The 14783-nt window shown below is 53.7% G+C and overlaps 2 protein-coding genes across 2 annotated transcripts in view; both read right to left on the reverse strand.

Moving 5' to 3' along the window:
* The window catches only part of LOC140468612 (uncharacterized), a 1157363-nt gene that overhangs the window by 724556 nt on the left and 418024 nt on the right, over positions 1-14783 (reverse strand). The window lies entirely within an intron of this gene.
* The window catches only part of LOC140468686 (T-cell surface glycoprotein CD3 zeta chain-like), a 684153-nt gene continuing 673796 nt past the window's right edge, over positions 4427-14783 (reverse strand). Inside the window, exon 7 of the mRNA XM_072564760.1 lies at positions 4427-4589. Coding sequence (XP_072420861.1) covers positions 4524-4589 — 66 coding nt within the window. The 3' untranslated portion in view covers positions 4427-4523. The remainder of the gene's footprint in view (positions 4590-14783) is intronic.

The raw sequence follows: 14783 nt of genomic DNA on the forward strand, positions 1-14783 counted from the left end.
CACTATGGGGTAATTTAGCATGGCCAATCCCCCCTAACCTACACATCCCTGAACACTATGGGGTAATTTAGCATGGCCAATCCACCCTAACCTACACATCCCTGGGCACTATGGGTAATTTAGCATGGCCAATCTACCCTAACCTACACATCCCTGAACACTATGGGGTAATTTAGCATGGCCAATCCACCCTAACCTACACATCCCTGAACACTATGGGGTAATTTAGCATGGCCAATCCACCCTAACCTACACATCCCTGAGCACTATGGGGTAATTTAGCATGGCCAATCCACCCTAACCTACACATCCCTGAGCACTATGGGGTAATTTAGCATGGCCAATCCACCCTAACCTACACATCCCTGAGCACTATGGGGTAATTTAGCATGGCCAATCCACCCTAACCTACACATCCCTGGGCACTATGGGTAATTTAGCATGGCCAATCCACCCTAACCTGCACATCCCTGAGCACTATGGGGTAATTTAGCATGTCCAATCCAATGGTTAAATTATGAGGAGCAATTAGAGAAACTAGGCCTTTATTTTCTTGAATTTACAAGGTTAAGTGGTAATCTAATCAAGGTCTTCAGGATATTGACAGGGTAGATAAAGATAACATTCTGGTCTCCTTCCTATTGGAAAGATGTTGTGAAACTTGAAAGGGCTCAGAAAAGATTTACAAGGATGTTGTCAGGGTTGGAGGGTTTGAGCTACAGGGAGAGGCTGAACAGGCTGGGGCTGTTTTCCCTGGAGCGTCGGAGGCTGAGGGGTGACCTTATAGAGGTTTATAAAATTATGAGGGACATGGATAGGATAAATAGACAAAGTCTTTTCCCTGGGGTCGGGGATCCAGAACTAGAGGGGCATAGGTTTAGGGTGAGAGGGGAAAGATATAAAAGGGACCTAAGGGGCAACTTTTTCACCCAGAGGGTGGTACGTGTATGGAATGAGCTGCCAGAGGATGTGGTCGAAGCTGCGTGTGTGGATGTGAATGTATGTATATGTATATGTATATGTGTCTGTGTCTGTGTGGGTGTGTCTGTCTGTGCATTTGTGAGTGAGTGTCTATCTGTGTGTATGTGAGTGTGTCTGTGAGTGAATGTGTCTCTGTGTATCTGAGTATATGCATCTGTCTGTCTGTGTGTGTCTGTGTGTGTCTGTGTGTGTCTGTGTGTGTCTGTGTGTGTCTGTGTGTGTCTGTGTGTGTCTGTGTGTGTCTGTGTGTGTCTGTGTCTCTGTGTGTGTATGTGTGTCTCTGTGTGTGTGTATCTGAGTCTCAGTGTGAGTCTGTGTCTCAGTGTGAATATGGTATGTGTATCTATGTCGGTGTGTATCTGTCTCTGTGTGTATCAGTGTCTGTGTGTGTGTGCGCGTAGCTGTGTGTGTCTGTGTCTCTGTTTGTATATGTGGATGTGTATCGGTGTCTCTGTGTGTCTGTCTATGTTTGTGTGTATCTGTAGTGTGGTGTGTGTGTGTGTGTGTGTGCCTGTTTGTGTATATGTGTGTGAGCCTTTATATATTAAGATACCCATCTGCCTGGTCTAACCAGTAGAGTCTAGTTGTGTGAACAACGGTGTGTCTATTGCAGCAACTCCATTATGAAAATGACCAACATCTGAGGATAAAACCAGCCTCAGCTCTGTCCTGCATTTGCTCCTTCTTTACTCTGGCCCAGTCATCTTTGTCGGCCGAGAATTACCCTTTCAGGCCCTAGACAACATGGCCGCCAACGGTGTTGGCGTAAAAGAATGAAGGTGCAGCCTATTAAAGGTGTACTGTGAGGCCCTGACAGGCCAGAGTAGGTTTGCCTGTGAGGGGAGACATGGGTTAAGGGCCTCTCCATTTCCCTCTGTGTGTGTGTGTGTGTGTGTGTGTGAGAGAGAGGGATAGCTTTCTCTCCCAGGCTTCTCCTTCTGGGTTAGGCCTCACCTCCTGAGACTCCGGTCCCACACAAAGGCCGTGGGGCAAGGGGCTGGAAGCTGTGCGAGGGAACCGGACTCGACAGAGGACTCCTTGACACTGGCGCCTCTCAAATTTGAGTTTATTTGCGAAAGGGAGAGCTCACAATCCGTTCAGGGAAGAAACGAGGGAGACAGAAGGGAGACCGTGAGGGGTCGAGCTGAACCCGAAGGGTTTTCCAAGACTTCCCGAGCTTGCACAAACGACCCACACGCACCCACCCCACTCCCGGTCACCTCCCTACTCCCCAGGTCCAATATAGTTCACCCCTGGTGTCCCTCCGCTCCCCCAACCCCATACACAAGGCACACACGAGCATTGTAAAAGGCACTTAAATACAAATTCATGCAACGCAGATTGGCCAGAGAAGGGGCTGAATGGCCTCATCCAGTTCCTGTGGGACAGGCTGAAGAATAGGGCTGAATGGCCTCCTGTTGTGACTGTGGGACAGGCTGAAGAATAGGGCTGAATGGCCTCCTGTTGTGACTGTGGGACAGGCTGGAGAATAGGGCTGAATGGCCTCCTGTTGTGACTGTGGGACAGGCTGAAGAAAAGGGCTGAATGGCCTCCTGTTGTGACTGTGGGACAGGCTGAAGAATAGGGCTGAATGGCCTCCTGTTGTGACTGTGGGACAGGCTGAAGAATAGGGCTGAATGGCCTCCTGTTGTGACTGTGGGATAGGCTGGAGAATAGGGCTGAATGGCCTCCTGTTGTGACTGTGGGATAGGCTGGAGAATAGGGCTGAATGGCCTCCTGTTGTGACTGTGGGACAGGCTGAAGAATAGGGCTGAATGGCCTCCTGTTGTGACTGTGGGACAGGCTGGAGAATAGGGCTGAATGGCCTCCTGTTGTGACTGTGGGACAGGCTGGAGAATAGGGCTGAATGGCCTCCTGTTGTACTGGTGGTACAGGCTGGAGAATAGGGCTGAATGGCCATCTCCTGTTCGTGCTGGACAGGACAGAGGGGGGGCTGAATGGCCTCCTGCTGTTCCTGTGGGACAGGACAGAGAGGGGGGGGCTGAATGGCCTCCTGCTGTTCCTGTGGGACAGGACGGAAGGGGGCTGAATGGCCTCCTGCTGTTACTGTGGGACAGGGCAGAGAGGGGGCAAAATGGCCTCCTGCTGTTCCTGTGGGACAGGGCAGAGAGGGGGCAGAATGGCCTCCTGCTGTTACTGTGGGACAGGACAGAGGGGGGGCTGAATGGCCTCCTGCTGTTCCTGTGGGACAGGATGGAGGGGGGGCTGAATGGCCTCCTGCTGTTACTGTGGGACAGGGCAGAGAGGGGGGCTGAATGGCCTCCTGCTGTTCCTGTGGGACAGGGCGGAGAGAGGGGGCTGAATGGCCTCCTGCTGTTCCTGAGGGACAGGCTGGAGAGGGGGCTGAATGGCCTCCTGCTGTTCCTGTGGGACAGGGCAGAGAGGGGGCTGAATGGCCTCCTGCTGTTCCTGTGGGACAGGGCAGAGAGGGGGCTGAATGGCCTCCTGCTGTTACTGTTGGACAAGGACGGAGAGGGGGCTGAATGGCCTCCTGCTGTTCCTGTGGGACAGGACGGAAGGGGGCTGAATGGCCTCCTGCTGTTACTGTGGGACAGGGCAGAGATGGGGCAGAATGGCCTCCTGCTGTTCCTGTGGGACAGGGCAGAGAGGGGGCAGAATGGCCTCCTGCTGTTACTGTGAGACAGGGCAGAGAGGGGGGCTGAATGGCCTCCTGCTGTTACTGTGGGACAGGGCAGAGAGGGGGGCTGAATGGCCTCCTGCTGTTCCTGTGGGACAGGGCGGAGAGAGGGGGCTGAATGGCCTCCTGCTGTTCCTGAGGGACAGGCTGGAGAGGGGGCTGAATGGCCTCCTGCTGTTCCTGTGGGACAGGGCAGAGAGGGGGCTGAATGGCCTCCTGCTGTTCCTGTGGGACAGGGCGGAGAGAGGGGGCTGAATGGCCTCCTGCTGTTCCTGAGGGACAGGCTGGAGAGGGGGCTGAATGGCCTCCTGCTGTTACTGTGGGACAGGACGGAGAGGGGGCTGAATGGCCTCCTGCTGTTCCTGTGGGACAGGACGGAGAGGGGGGGGGAGTCAATTCCTCCAAGAGTTCCTGTGGGCCAGGCTGGGGAACCGGACTGAATGGCCTGCTGCAGTTCCTGTGGGAGAGGCTGGAGAATGGGGCAGAATGGCCTCCTGCTGTTCCCCGTGGGAGAGGCTGGAGAATGGGGCAGAATGGCCTCCTGCTGTTCCCCGTGGGAGAGGAGGGAGAATGGGGCAGAATGGCCTCCTGCTGTTCCCCGCGGGAGAGGCTGGAGAATGGGGCAGAATGGCCTCCTGCTGTTCCCCGTGGGAGAGGAGACAGAATGGGGCAGAATGGCCTCCTGCTGTTCCCCGTGGAGGCCAAAGCCACAGTCTCTGAAGTACAAGGGCAGCAGCTGTGCAAGAATCACAAACTCAAAAGCGTAGCTGATCTGATGAAAGGTGGATCATGTCAAGCAGTGAAACGTTGGCATGAAGATATTTGACCCAGATGGCACGAGTCGTGCTCCCGACACCCTCAGAGCGGGCACCAACGGGAAACACTACGGCTTCGGAAACTTCTGAGGTTGCAGGGACTCATAGGTATCCAGCTGGCGCTCATCTAGACCCTGTGTAGGGAGAGGGAGAGAGAGGGGGAGGTTAGAGAGACTGTCACAGAGAGAGAGAGAGAGAGAGAGGGGCAGGTTAGAGAGACTGTCACAGAGAGAGAGAGAGAGAGAGAGAGAGGCAGGTTAGAGAGACTGTCACAGAGAGAGAGAGAGAGAGGGCAGGTTAGAGAGACTGTCACAGAGAGAGAGAGAGAGAGAGAGGGGCAGGTTAGAGAGACTGTCACAGAGAGAGAGAGAGAGGGGCAGGTTAGAGAGACTGTCACAGAGAGAGAGAGAGAGAGAGGGGCAGGTTAGAGAGACTGTCACAGAGAGAGAGAGAGAGAGGGGCAGGTTAGAGAGACTGTCACAGAGAGAGAGAGAGAGAGAGGGGCAGGTTAGAGAGACTGTCACAGAGAGAGAGAGAGAGGGGCAGGTTAGAGAGACTGTCACAGAGAGAGAGAGAGAGAGAGAGAGGGGCAGGTTAGAGAGACTGTCACAGAGAGAGAGAGAGAGAGAGGGGCAGGTTAGAGAGACTGTCACAGAGAGAGAGAGAGAGAGGGGCAGGTTAGAGAGACTGTCACAGAGAGAGAGAGAGAGGGGCAGGTTAGAGAATCTGTCACAGAGAGAGAGAGAGAGAGAGAGGGGCAGGTTAGAGAGACTGTCACAGAGAGAGAGAGAGAGAGAGGGGCAGGTTAGAGAGACTGTCACAGAGAGAGAGAGAGAGAGGGGCAGGTTAGAGGGACTGTCACAGAGAGAGAGAGAGAGAGAGGGGCAGGTTAGAGAGACTGTCACAGAGAGAGAGAGAGAGGGGCAGGTTAGAGAGACTGTCACAGAGAGAGAGAGAGAGAGGGGCAGGTTAGAGAGACTGTCACAGAGAGAGAGAGAGAGAGAGGGGGCAGGTTAGAGAGACTGTCACAGAGAGAGAGAGAGAGAGGGGCAGGTTAGAGAGACTGTCACAGAGAGAGAGAGAGAGGGCAGGTTAGAGAGACTGTCACAGAGAGAGAGAGAGAGAGAGAGGGGCAGGTTAGAGAGACTGTCACAGAGAGAGAGAGAGAGAGAGGGGGCAGGTTAGAGAGACTGTCACAGAGAGAGAGAGAGAGAGGGGCAGGTTAGAGAGACTGTCAAGAGAGAGAGAGAGAGGAGGGGGGAGGTAGAAGGGACTGTCAAGAGAGAGAGAGAGAGAGAGGGGCAGGTTAGAGAGAAGGTCAGAGAGAGAGAGAGAGAGAGAGAGAGGGGGCAGGTTAGAGAGACTGTCAAGAGAGAGAGAGAGAGAGAGGGGCAGGTTAGAGAGACTGTCAAGAGAGAGAGAGAGAGAGAGGGGCAGGTTAGAGAGACTGTCACAGAGAGAGAGAGAGAGAGAGGGGCAGGTTAGAGAGACTGTCACAGAGAGAGAGAGAGAGAGAGAGGGGCAGGTTAGAGAGACTGTCACAGAGAGAGAGAGAGAGAGAGAGAGAGAGGGGCAGGTTAGAGAGACTGTCACAGAGAGAGAGAGAGAGGGGGGCAGGTTAGAGAGACTGTCACAGAGAGAGAGAGATAGAGAGAGAGAGGGGCAGGTTAGAGAGACTGTCACAGAGAGAGAGAGAGAGGGGGCAGGTTAGAGAGACTGTCACAGAGAGAGAGAGCGAGAGAGAGGGGCAGGTTAGAGAGACTGTAACAGAGAGAGAGAGAGAGAGAGGGGCAGGTTAGAGAGACTGTCACAGAGAGAGAGAGAGAGAGAGAGGGGCAGGTTAGAGAGACTGTCACAGAGAGAGAGAGAGAGAGAGAGGGGCAGGTTAGAGAGACTGTCACAGAGAGAGAGAGAGAGGGGCAGGTTAGAGAGACTGTCACAGAGAGAGAGAGAGAGAGAGGGGCAGGTTAGAGAGACTGTCACAGAGAGAGAGAGAGAGAGAGAGGGGCAGGTTAGAGAGACTGTCACAGAGAGAGAGAGAGAGAGAGGGGCAGGTTAGAGAGACTGTCACAGAGAGAGAGAGAGAGAGGGGCAGGTTAGAGAGACTGTCACAGAGAGAGAGAGAGAGAGAGAGGGGCAGGTTAGAGAGACTGTCACAGAGAGAGAGAGAGGAGGGGCAGGTTAGAGAGACTGTCACAGAGAGAGAGAGAGAGAGAGAGGGGCAGGTTAGAGAGACTGTCACTGAGAGAGAGAGAGAGAGGGGCAGGTTAGAGAGACTGTCACAGAGAGAGAGAGAGAGAGAGGGGCAGGTTAGAGAGACTGTCACAGAGAGAGAGAGAGAGAGGCAGGTTAGAGAGACTGTCACAGAGAGAGAGAGAGAGGGGCAGGTTAGAGAGACTGTCACAGAGAGAGAGAGAGAGAGAGAGAGGGGCAGGTTAGAGAGACTGTCACAGAGAGAGAGAGAGAGAGGGGCAGGTTAGAGAGACTGTCACAGAGAGAGAGAGAGAGAGAGGGGCAGGTTAGAGAGACTGTCACAGAGAGAGAGAGAGAGAGAGGGGCAGGTTAGAGAGACTGTCACAGAGAGAGAGAGAGAGAGGGGCAGGTTAGAGAGACTGTCACAGAGAGAGAGAGAGAGAGAGAGGGGCAGGTTAGAGAGACTGTCACAGAGAGAGAGAGAGAGAGGGCAGGTTAGAGAGACTGTCACAGAGAGAGAGAGAGAGAGAGAGAGAGAGAGGGGCAGGTTAGAGAGACTGTCACAGAGAGAGGAGAGAGAGGGGCAGGTTAGAGAGACTGTCACAGAGAGAGAGAGAGAGAGAGGGGCAGGTTAGAGAGACTGTCACAGAGAGAGAGAGAGAGAGAGGGGCAGGTTAGAGAGACTGTCACAGAGAGAGAGAGAGAGAGAGAGAGGGGCAGGTTAGAGAGACTGTCACAGAGAGAGAGAGAGAGAGAGAGGGGCAGGTTAGAGAGGACTGTCTCGAGAGAGAGAGAGAGAGAGAGAGGCAGGTTAGAGAGACTGTCACAGAGAGAGAGAGAGAGGGCCAGGTTAGAGAGACTGTCACAGAGAGAGAGAGAGAGAGAGAGAGGGGCAGGTTAGAGAGACTGTCACAGAGAGAGAGAGAGAGAGAGAGGGGCAGGTTAGAGAGACTGTCACAGAGAGAGAGAGAGAGAGAGAGGGGCAGGTTAGAGAGACTGTCACAGAGAGAGAGAGAGGGAGGGGCAGGTTAGAGAGACTGTCACAGAGAGAGAGAGAGAGAGAGGGGCAGGTTAGAGAGACTGTCACAGAGAGAGAGAGAGGGGGAGGTTAGAGAGACTGTCACAGAGAGAGAGAGAGGGGCAGGTTAGAGAGACTGTCACAGAGAGAGAGAGAGGGGGAGAGAGGGGCAGGTTTAGAGAGACTGTCACAGAGAGAGAGAGAGAGAGAGGGGCAGGTTAGAGAGACTGTCACAGAGAGAGAGAGAGAGGGGCAGGTTAGAGAGACTGTCACAGAGAGAGAGAGAGAGAGAGGGGGCAGGTTAGAGAGACTGTCACAGAGAGAGAGAGAGAGGGGGCAGGTTAGAGAGACTGTCACAGAGAGAGAGAGAGAGAGAGGGGCAGGTTAGAGAGACTGTCACAGAGAGAGAGAGAGAGAGAGAGGGCAGGTTAGAGAGACTGTCACAGAGAGAGAGAGAGGGGGAGGTTAGAGAGACTGTCACAGAGAGAGAGAGAGAGAGAGAGAGGGGCAGGTTAGAGAGACTGTCACAGAGAGAGAGAGAGAGAGAGAGGGGCAGGTTAGAGAGACTGTCACAGAGAGAGAGAGAGGGGGGAGGTTAGAGAGACTGTCACAGAGAGAGAGAGAGGGGCAGGTTAGAGAGACTGTCACAGAGAGAGAGAGAGAGGGGCAGGTTAGAGAGACTGTCACAGAGAGAGAGAGAGAGAGAGGGGCAGGTTAGAGAGACTGTCACAGAGAGAGAGAGAGAGGGGCAGGTTAGAGAGACTGTCACAGAGAGAGAGAGAGAGAGAGGCAGGTTAGAGAGACTGTCACAGAGAGAGAGAGAGAGAGAGGGGGGCAGGTTAGAGAGACTGTCACAGAGAGAGAGAGAGAGAGGGGCAGGTTAGAGAGACTGTCACAGAGAGAGAGAGAGAGGGGCAGGTTAGAGAGTCTGTCACAGAGAGAGAGAGAGAGAGAGAGAGAGGGGCAGGTTAGAGAGAATGTCACAGAGAGAGAGAGAGAGGGGCAGGTTAGAGAGACTGTCACAGAGAGAGAGAGAGAGAGAGAGGGGGGGGCAGGTTAGAGAGACTGTCACAGAGAGAGAGAGAGAGAGGGGCAGGTTAGAGAGACTGTCACAGAGAGAGAGAGAGGGGCAGGTTAGAGAGACTGTCACAGAGAGAGAGAGAGAGAGAGAGGGGCAGGTTAGAGAGACTGTCACAGAGAGAGAGAGAGAGGGGCAGGTTAGAGAGACTGTCACAGAGAGAGAGAGAGAGGGGCAGGTTAGAGAGACTGTCACAGAGAGAGAGAGAGAGAGAGAGGGGCAGGTTAGAGAGACTGTCACAGAGAGAGAGAGAGAGAGAGAGAGGCAGGTTAGAGAGACTGTCACAGAGAGAGAGAGAGAGAGAGGGGCAGGTTAGAGAGACTGTCACAGAGAGACAGAGAGAGAGAGAGGGGCAGGTTAGAGAGACTGTCACAGAGAGAGAGAGAGAGAGGGGCAGGTTAGAGAGACTGTCACAGAGAGAGAGAGAGAGGGGCAGGTTAGAGAGACTGTCACAGAGAGAGAGAGAGAGGGGCAGGTTAGAGAGACTGTCACAGAGAGAGAGAGAGAGAGAGGGGCAGGTTAGAGAGACTGTCACAGAGAGAGAGAGAGAGAGAGAGGGGGGCAGGTTAGAGAGACTGTCACAGAGAGAGAGAGAGAGAGAGAGGGGCAGGTTAGAGAGACTGTCACAGAGAGAGAGAGAGAGAGAGAGGCAGGTTAGAGAGACTGTCACAGAGAGAGAGAGAGAGGGGCAGGTTAGAGAGACTGTCACAGAGAGAGAGAGAGAGAGAGAGAGAGAGGGGCAGGTTAGAGAGACTGTCACAGAGAGAGAGAGAGAGAGAGGGGCAGGTTAGAGAGACTGTCACAGAGAGAGAGAGAGAGAGAGAGGCAGGTTAGAGAGACTGTCACAGAGAGAGAGAGAGAGAGGGGCAGGTTAGAGAGACTGTCACAGAGAGAGAGAGAGAGAGAGGGGCAGGTTAGAGAGACTGTCACAGAGAGAGAGAGAGAGAGAGGGCAGGTTAGAGAGACTGTCACAGAGAGAGAGAGAGAGAGAGAGGGCAGGTTAGAGAGACTGTCACAGAGAGAGAGAGAGAGAGAGAGAGAGGGCAGGTTAGAGAGACTGTCACAGAGAGAGAGAGAGAGAGAGGGGCAGGTTAGAGAGACTGTCACAGAGAGAGAGAGAGAGAGGGGCAGGTTAGAGAGACTGTCACAGAGAGAGAGAGAGAGAGGGGCAGGTTAGAGAGACTGTCACAGAGAGAGAGAGAGAGAGAGAGGGCAGGTTAGAGAGACTGTCACAGAGAGAGAGAGAGAGAGGGGCAGGTTAGAGAGACTGTCACAGAGAGAGAGAGAGAGAGAGGGGGCAGGTTAGAGAGACTGTCACAGAGAGAGAGAGAGAGAGAGGGGCAGGTTAGAGAGACTGTCACAGAGAGAGAGAGAGAGGGGCAGGTTAGAGAGACTGTCACAGAGAGAGAGAGAGGGAGAGAGAGGGGCAGGTTAGAGAGACTGTCACAGAGAGAGAGAGAGAGGGCAGGTTAGAGAGACTGTCACAGAGAGAGAGAGAGAGAGGGGCAGGTTAGAGAGACTGTCACAGAGAGAGAGAGAGAGAGAGGGGCAGGTTAGAGAGACTGTCACAGAGAGAGAGAGAGAGAGGGCAGGTTAGAGAGACTGTCACAGAGAGAGAGAGAGAGAGAGAGGGGCAGGTTAGAGAGTCTGTCACAGAGAGAGAGAGAGAGAGGGGCAGGTTAGAGAGACTGTCACAGAGAGAGAGAGAGAGAGGGGCAGGTTAGAGAGACTGTCACAGAGAGAGAGAGAGAGAGAGAGAGGGGGCAGGTTAGAGAGACTGTCACAGAGAGAGAGAGAGAGGGGGCAGGTTAGAGAGACTGTCACAGAGAGAGAGAGAGAGAGAGAGGGGCAGGTTAGAGAGACTGTCACAGAGAGAGAGAGAGAGAGAGAGGGGGCAGGTTAGAGAGACTGTCACAGAGAGAGAGAGAGAGAGAGAGAGGGCAGGTTAGAGAGACTGTCACAGAGAGAGAGAGAGAGAGAGGGGCAGGTTAGAGAGACTGTCACAGAGAGAGAGAGAGAGAGAGAGAGGGGCAGGTTAGAGAGACTGTCACAGAGAGAGAGAGAGAGAGAGGGGCAGGTTAGAGAGACTGTCACAGAGAGAGAGAGAGAGAGAGAGGGGCAGGTTAGAGAGACTGTCACAGAGAGAGAGAGAGAGGGGCAGGTTAGAGAGACTGTCACAGAGAGAGAGAGAGAGAGAGAGGGGCAGGTTAGAGAGACTGTCACAGAGAGAGAGAGAGAGAGAGAGGGGCTAGTTAGAGAGACTGTCACAGAGAGAGAGAGAGAGAGAGAGAGGGGCAGGTTAGAGAGACTGTCACAGAGAGAGAGAGAGAGAGAGAGGGGCAGGTTAGAGAGACTGTCACAGAGAGAGAGAGAGAGAGAGAGGGGCAGGTTAGAGAGACTGTCACAGAGAGAGAGAGAGAGAGAGAGGGGCAGGTTAGAGAGACTGTCACAGAGAGAGAGAGAGAGAGAGAGAGAGGGGCAGGTTAGAGAGACTGTCACAGAGAGAGAGAGAGAGAGGGGCAGGTTAGAGAGACTGTCACAGAGAGAGAGAGAGAGGGGCAGGTTAGAGAGACTGTCAAGAGAGAGAGAGAGAGAGAGGGGCAGGTTAGAGAGACTGTCACAGAGAGAGAGAGAGGGCAAGTTAGAGAGACTGTCACAGAGAGAGAGAGAGAGAGAGGGGCAGGTTAGAGAGACTGTCACAGAGAGAGAGAGAGAGAGAGAGGGGCAGGTTAGAGAGACTGTCACAGAGAGAGAGAGAGAGAGAGGGGCAGGTTAGAGAGACTGTCACAGAGAGAGAGAGAGAGAGAGGCAGGTTAGAGACTGTCACAGAGAGAGAGAGAGAGAGGGGCAGGTTAGAGAGACTGTCACAGAGAGAGAGAGAGAGAGAGAGAGAGGGGCAGGTTAGAGAGACTGTCACAGAGAGAGAGAGAGAGAGGGGCAGGTTAGAGAGAATGTCACAGAGAGAGAGAGAGAGAGAGAGAGGGGGCAGGTTAGAGAGACTGTCACAGAGAGAGAGAGAGAGAGAGGGGCAGGTTAGAGAGACTGTCACAGAGAGAGAGAGAGAGAGAGGGGCAGGTTAGAGAGACTGTCACAGAGAGAGAGAGAGAGAGAGGGGCAGGTTAGAGAGAATGTCACAGAGAGAGAGAGAGAGAGAGAGAGAGAGAGGGGCAGGTTAGAGAGACTGTCACAGAGAGAGAGAGAGAGAGAGGGGCAGGTTAGAGAGACTGTCACAGAGAGAGAGAGAGAGAGAGAGGGGGGCAGGTTAGGGAGACTGTACCAGAGAGAGAGAGAGAGGGGCAGGTTAGAGAGACTGTCACAGAGAGAGAGAGAGAGAGAGGGGCAGGTTAGAGAGACTGTCACAGAGAGAGAGAGAGAGAGAGGGGCAGGTTAGAGAGACTGTCACAGAGAGAGAGAGAGGGAGGGGCAGGTTAGAGAGACTGTCACAGAGAGAGAGAGAGAGAGAGAGAGGGGCAGGTTAGAGAGACTGTCACTGAGAGAGAGAGAGAGAGGGGCAGGTTAGAGAGACTGTCACAGAGAGAGAGAGAGAGAGAGGGGCAGGTTAGAGAGACTGTCACAGAGAGAGAGAGAGAGAGAGAGAGAGGGGCAGGTTAGAGAGACTGTCACAGAGAGAGAGAGAGAGAGAGGGGCAGGTTAGAGAGACTGTCACAGAGAGAGAGAGAGAGAGAGAGGGGCAGGTTAGAGAGACTGTCACAGAGAGAGAGAGAGAGAGAGGGGCAGGTTAGAGAGAATGTCACAGAGAGAGAGAGAGAGAGAGAGAGAGGGGCAGGTTAGAGAGACTGTCACAGAGAGAGAGAGAGAGAGAGGGGCAGGTTAGAGAGACTGTCACAGAGAGAGAGAGAGAGAGAGGGGGGCAGGTTAGGGAGACTGTACCAGAGAGAGAGAGAGGGGCAGGTTAGAGAGACTGTCACAGAGAGAGAGAGAGAGAGGGGCAGGTTAGAGAGACTGTCACAGAGAGAGAGAGAGAGAGAGAGGGGGCAGGTTAGAGAGACTGTCACAGAGAGAGAGAGAGGGAGGGGCAGGTTAGAGAGACTGTCACAGAGAGAGAGAGAGAGAGAGAGGGGCAGGTTAGAGAGACTGTCACTGAGAGAGAGAGAGAGAGGGGGCAGGTTAGAGAGACTGTCACAGAGAGAGAGAGAGAGAGAGAGAGAGGGGCAGGTTAGAGAGACTGTCACAGAGAGAGAGAGAGAGAGGGGCAGGTTAGAGAGAATGTCACAGAGAGAGAGAGAGAGAGAGAGAGGGGCAGGTTAGAGAGACTGTCACAGAGAGAGAGAGAGAGGGGCAGGTTAGAGAGACTGTCACAGAGAGAGAGAGAGAGAGAGAGGGGCAGGTTAGAGAGACTGTCACAGAGAGAGAGAGAGAGAGGGGCAGGTTAGAGAGAATGTCACAGAGAGAGAGAGAGAGAGAGAGAGAGAGGGGCAGGTTAGAGAGACTGTCACAGAGAGAGAGAGAGAGAGAGGGGCAGGTTAGAGAGACTGTCACAGAGAGAGAGAGAGAGAGAGAGGGGGGCAGGTTAGGGAGACTGTACCAGAGAGAGAGAGAGAGGGGCAGGTTAGAGAGACTGTCACAGAGAGAGAGAGAGAGAGAGGGGCAGGTTAGAGAGACTGTCACAGAGAGAGAGAGAGAGAGAGAGGGGCAGGTTAGAGAGACTGTCACAGAGAGAGAGAGAGGAGGGGCAGGTTAGAGAGACTGTCACAGAGAGAGAGAGAGAGAGAGAGGGGCAGGTTAGAGAGACTGTCACAGAGAGAGAGAGAGAGAGAGGGCAGGTTAGAGAGACTGTCACAGAGAGAGAGAGAGAGAGAGAGAGGGGCAGGTTAGAGAGACTGTCACAGAGAGAGAGAGAGAGAGGGGCAGGTTAGAGAGACTGTCACAGAGAGAGAGAGAGAGAGAGGGGCAGGTTAGAGAGACTGTCACAGAGAGAGAGAGAGAGAGAGAGGTAGAGAGCTGTAGAGAGAGAGAGAGAGAGGGGCAGGTTAGAGAGACTGTCACAGAGAGAGAGAGAGAGAGAGGGGCAGGTTAGAGAGACTGTCACAGAGAGAGAGAGAGAGAGAGAGAGGGCAGGTTAGAGAGACTGTCACAGAGAGAGAGAGAGAGAGGGGCAGGTTAGAGAGACTGTCACAGAGAGAGAGAGAGAGAGAGGGGCAGGTTAGAGAGACTGTCACAGAGAGAGAGAGAGAGAGAGGGGCAGGTTAGAGAGACTGTCACAGAGAGAGAGAGAGAGAGAGGGGGCAGGTTAGAGAGACTGTCACAGAGAGAGAGAGAGAGAGGGGCAGGTTAGAGAGACTGTCACAGAGAGAGAGAGAGAGAGAGAGGGGCAGGTTAGAGAGACTGTCACAGAGAGAGAGAGAGAGAGAGGGGCAGGTTAGAGAGACTGTCACAGAGAGAGAGAGAGAGAGAGGGGCAGGTTAGAGAGACTGTCACAGAGAGAGAGAGAGAGAGAGGGCAGGTTAGAGAGACTGTCACAGAGAGAGAGAGAGAGAGAGGGGGCAGGTTAGAGAGACTGTCACAGAGAGAGAGAGAGAGAGAGGGGCAGGTTAGAGAGACTGTCACAGAGAGAGAGAGAGAGAGAGAGGGGCAGGTTAGAGAGACTGTCACAGAGAGAGAGAGAGAGAGAGAGAGGGGCAGGTTAGAGAGACTGTCACAGAGAGAGAGAGAGAGAGAGAGGGGCAGGTTAGAGAGACTGTCACAGAGAGAGAGAGAGAGAGAGGGGCAGGTTAGAGAGACTGTCACAGAGAGAGAGAGAGAGAGAGAGAGAGGCAGGTTAGAGAGACTGTCACAGAGAGAGAGAGAGAGAGAGAGGGGCAGGTTAGAGAGACTGTCACAGAGAGAGAGAGAGAGAGAGGCAGGTTAGAGAGACTGTCACAGAGAGAGAGAGGAGGGGCAGGTTAGAGAGACTGTCACAGAGAGAGAGAGAGAGAGAGGGCAGGTTAGAGAGACTGTCACAGAGAGAGAGAGAGAGAGAGAGAGAAGAGGGCAGGTTAGAGAGACTGTCACAGAGAGAGAGAGAGAGGGGGGCAGGTT

This window comes from Chiloscyllium punctatum, chromosome 47 (genome assembly GCF_047496795.1).
Source record: "Chiloscyllium punctatum isolate Juve2018m chromosome 47, sChiPun1.3, whole genome shotgun sequence".
Lineage (NCBI taxonomy): Eukaryota > Metazoa > Chordata > Chondrichthyes > Orectolobiformes > Hemiscylliidae > Chiloscyllium > Chiloscyllium punctatum.